The sequence below is a fragment of the Thalassophryne amazonica genome, chromosome 21, assembly GCF_902500255.1.
Source record: "Thalassophryne amazonica chromosome 21, fThaAma1.1, whole genome shotgun sequence".
Classification (NCBI taxonomy): Eukaryota; Metazoa; Chordata; class Actinopteri; order Batrachoidiformes; family Batrachoididae; genus Thalassophryne; species Thalassophryne amazonica.
Window position 1 is genome coordinate 5,204,709 of NC_047123.1, and position 13,222 is coordinate 5,217,930.

A 13,222-nucleotide genomic window follows, 5' to 3' on the forward strand; every position below is an offset into this window, starting at 1 on the left:
TGACCTTTGACCCCAATTTTGTGCATGCATCTCACCTTGTCTGGAATTGACAAAGGTCTAGTTCAAAAGTTGACTTATTTATTGCATATTTGAACAATGTTAAGTCCAATATAGGTCACTGAGTTCAAGGTCACTGTGAACAATTAACCTCAAAATTGTTGGTTAACACAAGAACGTATTCAGTTAAGCCTACAGCAGCACCAGCAGTCACAGGTGCAACGTCTGCACAGCATCTCAGGTTTTATATCACTGGATGCGTGCATGCTGTTTGTGCACTGACAAACCAAACTGCTGCCATTTGTATGTCATACATCACCGTAAGGTTTTGGATCAAAACCCAAATAAGCCATCTGACATGGTCAATCCTGAAACTGCAGCTTCTGCCGCTGAAAATTAACAGCACCTTAATCACCGCTTTAGAAGTACGCCCCCGTGACCGCAGTGACAGCATAACAAAATACACAGTGGCGGGGTTCACGCCATGCAAAAATCCAATAAGAGAAGGTGTCAGACTGTTCCCCATCATTAGTTTGCTTTCCACCTCTGGGTTAAATTACTGTGAGATCAGATCAATACAGAGTCTTCTTCGAGCTTCCAACATTCAGCTTTAGTCTTCTTCTTCAAAGAAAACACATCAATAGTTCTCCATTCAGCTTTGAAAGCCTAAATCAAGTCCTAATTTGATTTACGGTTTGAGTGTGTAATTAACACTTTCCAAAGAAAAGCACAGTCTGAAGTCGGCCCTGAATGTGAGCTGCTCCTGACCCAGGTTCAGCAAGTATCCACAAACCTGGAACCACAATAACCACAACATTTTTCTACAGATTATTACACCTCATGTGAGCAGAACACAAGAGGATACCAACAAATCCACGTTTGCACCCATTCATTCAACCCCAACACATTGTACAAGCAAAAAAGAATTAGTTTTCACAAATTAGAATTAGAATCTACAACTCTCCCAAGACAAGATCAAAGACCAGTACCCTGTTACACCTGTGTGGACAGAGACAATGCAGAAGAAGTGCCCTGTCCAAGACCACAGACAGCATAAGTAAGAGTCAAACCCAGGTCTTCATAACGGTGGCCAACCTCCTTATTCCATTGAGCTATCTGGTCTACCGGGTTTGAATTTCTCAGAAATGTACAAAAAAGTATGGAAATTTGAAGAATACATCCGGATCCATGCAATGGCTTTGTGGACATCTGCAGGGTTGTTCTACCTACCAATCCACAGCAGAGTGCCGTGCACTGCTAGTACTTGTGGCCGTCCTGTTCACTGCCAGTTAACACCCTCTAATTTTTAATGCTCCTACAGGACACATGCAGATCAGCATATGAATGCAAACTTGCTGATGGGGGAGCATATTTACAAAATTAAATCACCCTACAATGGATTCTGCTCGTTTACTAGCATTTTGTTTTTCCATCCATGGTGAAGTGTTCCAGTATGATTACATCATCCATTATGTTAAATGATTGAATGCCTCACGCTTTGCGCTGGGTACACGGCTCACGTCACGTGCTAACCTTTATTTTTACCTGTTTATTAAAAATCCTGTGGAGAACTGGGACTACGGATGGAAATTAGCATTTTGCTATAATCCGGCATATTTACATGTAACTATGTTCATTAATATGCATTGATCCATTTCCCATTTTGTGTCCAAAGTCAATGTGATTCCCAGGGAACATGACCACAGCTTCATATTTATATGGTTTTATCTGCTGACAGAAATATATTCAGTTAATCGTATTGAAGAATGCCTCTGCAAGTGACAAGAATTCACATCGTGCTGACTGCTGATCAATATTTTCTTATTTGTCTTTTGGAAGACAACTGGGAGAGGATCATTATCATAAAACTATACATGGAAGTAATGATTTTTTTCCCCCTAAAGTTGTCAAAAATGATTGATAAGGCCGTAAAAAACAGCAAATAAATAAATATGAGGCCGTAAAGAAGTGTTATTTGTGAATAGTGTGTGGGGGTGTGTTTCACACTGAACAACATACACTGGATTTGCAGGTTTGGTTTCACGCAACAGAAACAAAATACAGTCAACTAGACAACGAGAGCTTTTGCCAAAACTCTATTGTACCTGCATAAATGGTAAATGTCCACCATATTCTATTTCAAGAACCTTGGGACACAACGATGATGATTCTGTGGCTTATAGTATTAGATTACACACCTTCTGTCCCAGACATTTTTTCTACCCCCAACACCATCGGACAGTAATTTAGAGCAAATGTCATCATCTGAAGAAGAAATTAGGAACTTATAATTAAGAAATGTGTTTTTATTACTTTATAATAAAACTGTAAAGATTCACTTAGGGTAAATGTACCTTTTAGCACGGGTCGCAGACACTCGCACCTTGTTTCTTTGTTCGGTTATGCGCATTCATATGTCAGTGGAGGAAACGGCCATAGCGGAATTCCTGTCATTTGCAGTGACAGACTGTAGATGACGATCATTTTTAATGCTAACAATATGGCCAATAATTTACTTAATTGAAAAATAACAGAGTTTTAACATTTTGCACAGGGTTATAATTAAAACAAAAAGCTCTGATGGCATCTTAAAAAGTTCTTTGTCTGAGCTTATAGATTAATTTCTCTCTGTAATATCACACAAACTATTCATGTTTACCTGATTAAAACCAGATGACTCTCTGCACTTAAATAATCCCATCTCTCACTGTTCATTTTTCCTCCTTATTACAGATAAAACAACATGTGATTTGTCCTTTTTGCTGCAGCAAAAGTTGAAAATTTGTAACTTTTGATGGCAAGAGCCACTGCTTACAGCCAGAGGGGGCGTAATTTTTCCATCAACCTCTCACTGAAAACAATGGAACATCCAGTTTACCATCTGCCGGTAACCGCCGGCATTATGGTTAATTTTGTTCTTCCTCCATGCTGTTATTTTGTCCCTCACACAGAACTTATGTTCTGTGGTGTGGTTATTTTAAATAATCACACCAGAAAACATACATGATTAAATGGTTTCTGGAAAACTTACAGAAATGTTCCGTCCCTTTGCAACCCTGATCAAGACAGAGCCCAAAGTGTCCCAGCGCAAACACCAATGTGCACACTGGTCCTGGTGTGCAGGGCAGTGTCACCTCGGACAGAAACTCCCGTCATATCTCTGTGACTGGGACGGCACATCACTTTAAATGAAAAAGCATCTGCCTCGTTACACAAACTCCCACAGCTCGACACTCAACACATTATAGTCCAGCCCAAAGATATTTTTCATTTATGTCCTTAATCCTGAACTAGAAACTAAAAATATCCCCATCCTGTGACCCCCAGCCCTCCAAATCTCTGCTGCCTAATCTCAAGTAAACCCGTGACGACTGACAGAAGAGCGACACAAGATGCTGTAAGATGCCAAATTCATCACTCCCAACATTAACAAATGCCCCGGTGATGCATCTTTTGTCATTTCAATTATAGATCCTTGTCTGATGGAGAACGGTGCTGTAAATCATGTACGTTCACTCTGCTGTCTCTTGCTCTCTCCTTTGTCTCCGGCTCAAACTCCCCCCCCCCCCCCCCCCCCCAACTCTGCCATTTGAAACTACCTCCTCTGATCACTTGCTTGCTCGTTCATCCTGTGGCCTGGACAGACAAAAGTCGTTGGTAATTATCTGTCTCAAACCGTTCTAGGCTGCTGCGTGGCTGAACTAGACCAGGATCGGCACACACTCCGTTTTACGCTGCCCAAACCAATTTCACCTTTAACCCCGTCACATGGTGCTAAGTGATTTCCACCTCTGGCCTGGTGAGATAGCTAATCTGCACTTAATTAGTGTTCATCATGTCCCACTAAAAGAGAGCGTTAAAGGACCACACTGGACATTTTTCTCTTGGATAAAGAGACAATTCCCTTTGAAATAAAGTTTTCAATCTGCCCTCACAGAGAGTTCAAGTTGCCAAAACAATGACCGGAGTTCAGACACAGTGAATTTAGCTTCTTGTTATCAATGATTCTCCATTAATTTATGCATTAGACCGGTCGTCTCACATTGGTCACAACATCATATACACAGAGATAAAGATGAAATTAATGCATGCAGCATCATCTGGAATGCTACCTTATTACTCTCTCTGTACGAAATCAAATCTGTTTGACAGAAGGCCAATCTGTCTATCAGCTTCTGTGGGTTTAATCGATCAACGGACTCCAGCCTTTCATTTCTGATGCCATAAAGTATTGCTATGATGTCAGCAATATACCATTTTATAACGGTGAAATTGGAAGAAGACATAACATATAATGGTTCAGGTTTGTAACTCTCCATATGAATGCTCATGACATCATTTAAAACACATTGTTTAGCGAGGTGGAGCAAGCAATTAGCACGCTTCCCTCCCAAACAGAAGGTTCCAGGTTTGAGGCTGCCTGTGCCTGCTCCTCTATGAACTGCTAGAGTTACCATATTTTCTAGTGTACAAGTTGCAGTGTTTTTGCTAGTTTATACTCCGGTGCAATGTATATGCTGAAAAATCACAAGTTTATTATTAATGATAGCAATTATAACTTTTTGTATTGGACTTTTCCAGGAATCAAAGCACTAAACAAAATAAACTCCAATAATGAAAGAATAAATATAAATAAAAATACACTACAATAACATTGCACAAAATATTGGTACATTAATTAATTAATTAAAAATAAAATAAAAATTTAACCGTAATTACCACCACCCCACCCCAAAAAAATGTAATTAAAAATTACATAGCCTTATTACGAAGTACGATGGCAAAGCAACAAAACATCAGAAGACTAACTGTACTGTCAAAATAAACAGTAACGTCTATGCAAAACATTTTAATTTATCCAAGTATATTATGGGTATATAGGCAGGGGGGGTGGGCAAGTTGTTAGTGCGCTTGGTTTCAGTGAGGAAGGTTCCCGGTTCAAACCCCACCTCTACCACATTTCTCCATGTAATGCGGTGTTGAATCCGGTGTAAAACATGTGCCAAATCAATGTGCAGCTCTACCTTGGATCTGCTGTGGTGACCCCAAGTGAAAAAACAAGGGAGCAGCCGAAGGGTCTTACTATATTGTGGGCAGGTGGACTCGTACATGGTGGAGGTTATTTAATGGACAGACGCTTCCGAACGTGAACGTACAGACGTGGTGACAGAAATTTAAATGACAGAGAATTGAGTTTAATGCCACGGAATCGAATGATGCACCTGTTTATTCTCAGTGCTCCTCTGCAATGCTGCCGTTTTAAACTGTGGTAGTGTTTAATCAGACGATTCTGTACCGCTGGGCAGAAACAAGACAGATAAAAAGACACACAGACACACACACACGGCCATAACCAGGTTTATATGCATGATGGATGCTGCAGATAAGACGGCCATTAATCTGATTCATACAGTCTTCTATCAGCAGAGTCCTACAGGCAGCGGACGCAGTGATCTGAATAGTGGACCACAGGCTCCACCATCCATAATGTCAGTGCACAGACGCAGACAGAGTGCTGTGCAAGCGTGTGTGCCGCCGTTCAGAGGAACACCGTCACACTGGAAGACATAACGAATACTGAAATCACATAAGCGCCGTCTGATTTTTGTACTTATCTCATTCATCAAATCTTTAAATTAAAATCAGCGTTGTTGTGACATGATTCCTTTTTACAAAGTCTTGACAATGTTGCGATCATCTTTATGTCCAAATGTCCACTCGTTGTCCTTCTACAATCCCATGAAGGTTTGCCTCCAAATCTTGTAGCTTGTCACAAATGAAATCGAATAAACGCATGCGGCTGAAGTGCCAAATCCAGTTTTTAAAATTCCCCAGACAGCATGTTAGATCAGGATCTCAAGTCACGTTAATATTTAAAGTACAAAAACCTGACAGATATATATCAGTTGGCCGATGGAAGCCTCTCAGGAACATATCGGATAATTTTTGCCAATATGAAACATTTTATGTTACCAAATAAACAATGCAGAAAAACACTATGGCTGCTGGAAATGATGTCATTATGTAGCTTTTCTGAAAGAGGGCACTCTGACAGCATAGTCTATAATGCTGTCAAGCACTGCTGGGACCCCAGCACCCCTAGGTTACATTAGTGACAAGAGACAGAGGCAAAGTGAGCATTACAATTTTTCCTTTTTTTTTTCTTCAACTCCCCAATATCAGTATCAGCTCCCCAAAATCATCCATATCAGTCAGGCTCTATCATATACATCTTAGTGCAGTGGCACCCATAGTACCACCTCAGCTCACCCACGAACATCTGCAGCCCTGCACCAACCTTGGGGGCCCTGATGTGTTACAAGGGTGCAGACACACAGGCTTCCCCCCACACACACACAAACTGTAAACACTACACAAAAAATGTAACACTGTAGGCGTGTTCTGCACTGCAGTAATCTCAAGAAGTTTTAATGTACTTGAAATGCATAACATCATTTTTGTATTTTCCATCTTTGCACATCTCCAGAAACTGCTTGGTGGGGAATGCGAGCAGGCATGAGGTGTGCAGAACCCCATGCATGAGCTTTTAGTGTTTAGCATGGTACTGTGGTCCAGTAATCCCCTCCAAGGCTTTGTTTCACTGCAGTACTGGGAAAAGACATTTTTCAAAAACCTTTACTGCAAGCTGCAGAAAGACAGCACTGCCCTCTCCAGTCAAAGTGGAAGATGACAACCGGGGTGGGCAACAGTCTACAGCAGGGGTGGCCAAGTTCGTAAAATCAGAGAAACTTCTTCTCTTTTCACTTAGGTTCACTGCAGCAGATTGAATAGGGATCTACAAGGGCCAACTAAGAGGTTTTGAGCCTGACCCTGAAAAAAGCAGGGCATGGTTCTCCACCTTTTGCATTCTGAGAAACCAACATGTCTCAACGTTGCACCCAGTGAGTCAAAACTTCACACATTCGAGAAACGTCGGTTTCTCAGAATGCAAAATATGGAGAACCACACTTGTACTTTTCTGGGTCAGGCTCAGAACTTCTCAATCGGCCCTGCTGATCTGGTACAACTTTCACACCAGATGCTCTTCCTGATACAACACATTACATACAGAATGAGCAGGAGTGGTCTTGAACCAGGAACCTTCTGCTCTGGAAATAAGTGTACAAACCACTTGGCCACCACACCACCTGGCCGTTAAGATCTCTTGAAATATATTCTTGAAATTAGCCGAGAAAGCTAATCATGAACTTTATTTATAGTATTAGGAAGTGTTGGATCTTTTACAAATAACAACAGCTTAACAGTCTAAGTGAATAAAAAAAATAAAGGTTGTTTCATCTCAGATACAGATCAAAATAAGATGTTTCTAAGACTCTCACTTCAAATTTTTAAAATGAATTATCTAAAAATAAAGTCCTCATAACTTACTGAATGTTACTTGTGTAGATTAGATATTATGACTAGAAATGAGACACATATACCTGGTAATATGCTGCATTTTTGAAGTGTTTGCAGACACAGAGCTGGAATAGCAGTTAAATATGTGCTCCGTTTTTGTGACTCTGAGTCTCAGTACTTTGCTGCAGCGGTTTGTCGCCACAACAGAGTAGAACAGCACGCTGAGCGTGACAGCAACCACAGGGACCGGCAAAGAATCACAAGTGGATCCGTGTCATGTCCCAAGTCTGTTTGTGTTGCATCAACTGATTCAGTGATTTGCACATTTAAAAACAGCAGATCAGACCTTCTGAATTAAAGGATTGAGATCAGGAACGTGCTGAATGGTGCAGCCTTACCTGAGTCAGGCGGTTTGTCGATGATGTGGAGAGCTTCAGGGTGGGGAAGACTATAAATGGTAACCACCCCAGTGGAGGTCGCAGCGGCGAGAAGACCCAGTCTGGGAAGAAAAGGAGCCTGTGGGACGGAGGTGTGACAAGAACATAATCAACAAGAAGCACTTTGTTAGCACAGCGTGGAGCGTGAGAGTCAAACTGTACGACAAACGCATCCAGGCTGTACAAAGCTCAAAAGTTTTCTTCTTTCACAGCTAACCACTGATGACAAAGCCAGAACTTTAAAAGTATGAAACACTATTGGGAAGGCAAAGTTATACATGTCACAGCCAGGTAGTCAGAACGTGGCTTCTTGGGTTTTAACTCAGGCAGGAACATTTATGCACATAACCTCCCTTGACTGGCTTCCTGTGAACGTGAAAGCTGATTTTTGTTGACTTATATCATTCTGAAGGGTTGTGCACCTGCTGATTTTACAGAACTGATCCAGCCTTATGTACCTTCCTGTGCTTTTTGTTTTCAGGCTGCAGTCTTACTTTGTATTCCGAGGGTTAAAAAGAAGTCGACACAGAACACCAACAGCACATCTACTTCCTGTGATCGTACATTGTTCATATTAAATGATTAACATGTTCACAAGAATTTTTCAACACACACAAATACAGGTAACAGCATAAAACCATAATATCTCATATTTTGCCTAAAAAATGTGATAATGGCTAGAAGGCCTTGTGTCCCCCGTTGCAGAAATGTGTGTCATCCCATATCCATTTTTTGATTGGGCAATATTTTCATGATGCCATATCATCATAATAAGAATGTAACAAGGCAACCTCAAACTGCATCATAATAATCACTGTTGAGACGAGTTTCCAACTATTTATTGGGAAGAGTGTATTTAGAAAAAAAGGCAACCAGGAACAATTTATGTGTAAGTCATGATTTTATTGGTTTGGAAAAGTTCTTGGAAAAATGTGGAAGTTTAAGTGAAAAGGGCATGAAGGCTACAGTACTGGAGCAGGAACCTGAACTAGATCTTCAAGAGATGCATAATTACTACAAATGAAATCCATGGAAATTTATAAAGGTCAGTGTTCATCGTACACGGAAAGAATTTCTGGGTTTGTGACCTTCAAAACTAAGTGAAGGCCAATCATCATCGAACTTGACCTAGACCTTGAAGAGAAATAACATTGCTCTCAATCTGGTAAACCTCTATTACTTCTTTGAAAAGTTATTAAGTATTGGGGGAGGTGATGGTCTAGTGGCTAAGGTGTTGGGCTTGAGTCCAGAAGATCATGGGTTCAAATCCCCACCTGACTGGAAAAATCGCTAAGGACCCTTGGGCAAGGCCTTTATTCCCCTATTGCTCCAGGTGTGTAGTGAGCGCCTTGTATGGCAGCACCCTGACATCGGGGTGAATGTGAGGCATAATTGTAAAAGCGCTTTGAGCGTCTGATTATAAATGCAGTCCAATTACCATTTATTGGGAGCATAATGTTGCAGATGAGCATTTTTGACCCTATGACCTTCAAAATTAGGTTAAGGTCAGTCATCACTGAAGTTGCCTTCGACCTTGAATGAATGAATGCTACAAATTTGATGAACCTGTCTGAAATCTTTGGAATGTCACTGAGAGTTCGGTCTTCATCACAGACAGACAATAGTTTTGGTTCAGTGGCCTTCAATATTTAGTCAAGGTCACGCATCATCAAAGCTGACTTAGACCTTCAAGAGATACATCCCTGCTGCAAATTTGTTAAACTTGTCTGAAATCTATGAAAAGTTATAGGGTAAAAAGGGTTTCGGATGGAGGGACAGCATTCCTATGTCCCTCCTGACGGGGGACACCTACAAGTTTGAGTGTAAATATCAGTTGTTGTCAGCTTCAGACCTGAAATGCTGGACCGTGTAGGTGTGCATATGCTTTCAAAGATCCACACTGATGGAAAACCGGTCTAATGACTGACCTTCCTGCTTGAGCTGGGAAGCTCCCACGCGCCTGAGGGACACCACTTGAGCTGCCAAATGAAACCTTTGTCCTGCACCAAGCCATAGGCCAGGACCGGCTGGGAGCTGGGTCTGCAAAAAAAAAAAAAGACAGCAATTTATGCCTGAACATGTACAAGATTAAGAAAGATGTTCTGGAAAATAAACAACATAATTCAGATTCAGTCCAATCTTCAAACCTGTAAAATGTAAGAAAATGATCTGAGTGAAAGACACAAAGTTTTTTTGTACAAAACATTATTTATAGATAAACCCCAAATATCTCCATGATCATTCAAATGTCCGTATCAGTGGAGTTCCCAGCGTGCACGTCATCTGTACCTTCTGTTGGGCAACAGCGTGCCCACATCCCAGAGCTGAATGAGTCCAGGTTCAGCATATAGCTCATTGACACAGTGCAGGTCATCCATCTGTCGATGGCAGGCCAGAGCGATGTACTGGGCGGCTGGAACACCGTCAGGTGTTGGACACCACTCCGTGGCCCAGACCGGTCCACCTGCATACAGCAACATGTCCCAGCGGTCCGGGTGTGCAGGCACCGCCTCAAACCTGGTCAACGTCGTTATGGAGAAAAACTTTTAAAAACAACCTGAACAAACGCAGGTTTCACTTCTGAACCTAGTAAACATGGTGAAATAAACAATTCAACATCATCATCGACAACCTAAACCCCAAATTAAAACCAAAGAGGTGGGGGGGGGTTGCAGGGATTCAATCAGAAAGTCAACAAGCCATGACCAGACAGTGACCCAGGGAATGTCTATGCCAAATTTCAGAAGAATGAATTGAAATGTTAAGAAAAATCACTGGATGGTGTTTTTTTTTTTTTGGTTCTGGCAGCTACAATTAAAGAATAGAACATTCAAAGTGACAGATGCCTCCTAAGTCCACATAGCATTAAAGCACCTTGTTGCATAGGATGATGGGTAAGACACACTGACATAATCGATGATAATGTAATGTTTTAACCTGTGGAGCGTTGTCAGGGGCTCCTTGTCCTTTGTGAGACCTTCTCTGGAGACTCTGAAAGCAACTGACTGTAGCTCCTGTGGAAGGTATTCTTCCAAATCACTGAAGAACAAAGAAGATATTTTAGACGCTGAAATTATGTCATTTAAATTTGTGCAGTAGTTTTGATGCAATCTTGCTAACAGTAATCCTTCAAAGCCTATATGAAGTGAAACTTGATCTAGAATCCGGATCTGGATCCAGATCACCTCTAAAATTTAATGGGTTCTTCCATGCCCTAATATCTATCTGTGGTGAAAATTTCATCAAAATTGGTGCAGTAGTTTTGATGTAATCCTGCTAACAGTTACAGGCAGACAAATTAATAAATAAATGCTGACGATTTTATTACGTCCTTGGTGGACGTAATACAACCCCTGGCAAAAATTATGGAATCACCGGCCTCGGAGGATGTTCATTCAGTTGTTTAATTTTGTAGAAAAAAAGCAGATCACAGACATGACACAAAACTAAAGTCATTTCAAATGGCAACTTTCTGGCTTTAAGAAACACTATAAGAAATCAAGAAAAAAAGATTGTGGCAGTCAGTAACGGTTACTTTTTTAGACCAAGCAGAGGAAAAAAATATGGAATCACTCAATTCTGAGGAAAAAATTATGGAATCACCCTGTAAATGTTCATCCCCAAAACTAACACCTGCATCATATCAGATCTGCTTGTTAGTCTGCATCTAAAAAGGAGTGATCACACCTTGGAGAGCTGTTGCACCAAGTGGACTGACATGAATCATGGCTCCAACACGAGAGATGTCAATTGAAACAAAGGAGAGGATTATCAAACTCTTAAAAGAGAGTAAATCATCACGCAATGTTGCAAAAGATGTTGGTTGTTCACAGTCAGCTGTGTCTAAACTCTGGACCAAATACAAACAACATGGGAAGGTTGTTAAAGGCAAACATACTGGTAGACCAAGGAAGACATCAAAGCGTCAAAACAGAAAACTTAAAGCAATATGTCTCGAAAATCGAAAAATGTACAACAAATGAGGAACGAATGGGAGGAAACTGGAGTCAACGTCTGTGACCGAACTGTAAGAAACCGCCTAAAGGAAATGGGATTTACATACAGAAAAGCTAAACGAAAGGCATCATTAACACCTAAACAGAATAAACAAGGTTACAATGGGCTAAGGAAAAGCAATTGTGGACTGTGGATGACTGGATGAAAGTCATATTCAGTGATGAATCTCGAATCTGCATTGGGCAAGGTGATGATGCTGGAACTTTTGTTTGGTGCCTTTCCAGTAAGATTTATAAAGATGACTGCCTGAAGAGAACATGTAAATTTCCACAGTCATTGATGATATGGGGCTGCATGTCAGGTAAAGGCACTGGGGAGATGGCTGTCATTACATCATCAATAAATGCACAAGTTTATGTTGATATTTTGGACAATTGAAAGGATGTTTGGGGATGATGAAATCATTTTTCAAGATGATAATGCATCTTGCCATAGAGCAAAAACTGCAAAAACATTCCTTGCAAAAAGACACATAGGGTCAATGTCAATGAGCAGATCTGATTTGATGCAGGTGTTAGTTTTGGGGATGAAAATTTACAGGGTGATTCCATCATTTTTTCCCTCAGAATTGAGTGATTCCATATTTTTTTCCTCTGCTTGGTCTAAAAAAGTAACCGTTACTGACTGCCACAATCTTTTTTCTTGATCTCTTATAGTGTTTCTTAAAGCCAGAAAGTTGCCATTTGAAATGACTTTAGTTTTGTGTCATGTCTGTGATCTGCTTTTTTTCTACAAAATTAAACAACTGAATGAACATCCTCCGAGGCCGGTGATTCCATAATTTTTGCCAGGGGTTGTAATAACAAGAAAAAGTAAGATCAAACTAAACCTTCAGGGTAGAGCAAATATAGATTAAGTTGACATACACCTTTGTTAAAACTGTTCAAACCCGATTTCCACCAACTAAACATTTTCCATATTATCAAATAATAAGGAACCAATCCTACACCCGGTGGAAAGTGGCACATAACACAGCGCAAGAGTCACTAATGGCTTCCACCTGACACAGTTGTCATTTCTGAGCTCAGGGTTCACACCCTCTAAATCACGATACCACTTCACTATCACTACACTGTCATGTGGGTGTGTCGCTGTAAAAAAATGGGGTGTGGTTGAGTGCAAAGCTGGTGCTTTGATATCATTCAGTGCCAGAAAGTGTTTGTGCCTTAAACCACCAAAAACCAAGTCTGAAGTCTGGGATAAAGAACAAAAGTTAGACGTGCCTAACATAAGTGGGTTCATAACACACATACACTCTGCATGCACACACGGTCATCAGCACTGTGGAATAATAATATTATGGCTACTGTAGGCAACGACAAAAAGGAGCAGGAGGAGGGAGTAAAAAAAAAGTTCCAAAAAAACTTTAACAAGATGTATTATAATCATTTACAAACACTTTACTGTAAAAC

General features: G+C 40.7%; 1 protein-coding gene across 1 annotated transcript in view; it reads right to left on the reverse strand.

Annotated features, from left to right (window-relative positions):
* gtf3c2 (general transcription factor IIIC, polypeptide 2, beta) overlaps window positions 1–13,222 on the reverse strand; it is a 44,621-nt gene that overhangs the window by 14,817 nt on the left and 16,582 nt on the right. The window contains exons 8-11 of the mRNA XM_034162416.1: window positions 10,731–10,832; window positions 10,083–10,310; window positions 9,722–9,833; window positions 7,755–7,872 (exon numbers count right to left, since the gene is read on the reverse strand). Coding sequence (XP_034018307.1) covers window positions 7,755–7,872; window positions 9,722–9,833; window positions 10,083–10,310; window positions 10,731–10,832 — 560 coding nt within the window. The remainder of the gene's footprint in view (window positions 1–7,754; window positions 7,873–9,721; window positions 9,834–10,082; window positions 10,311–10,730; window positions 10,833–13,222) is intronic.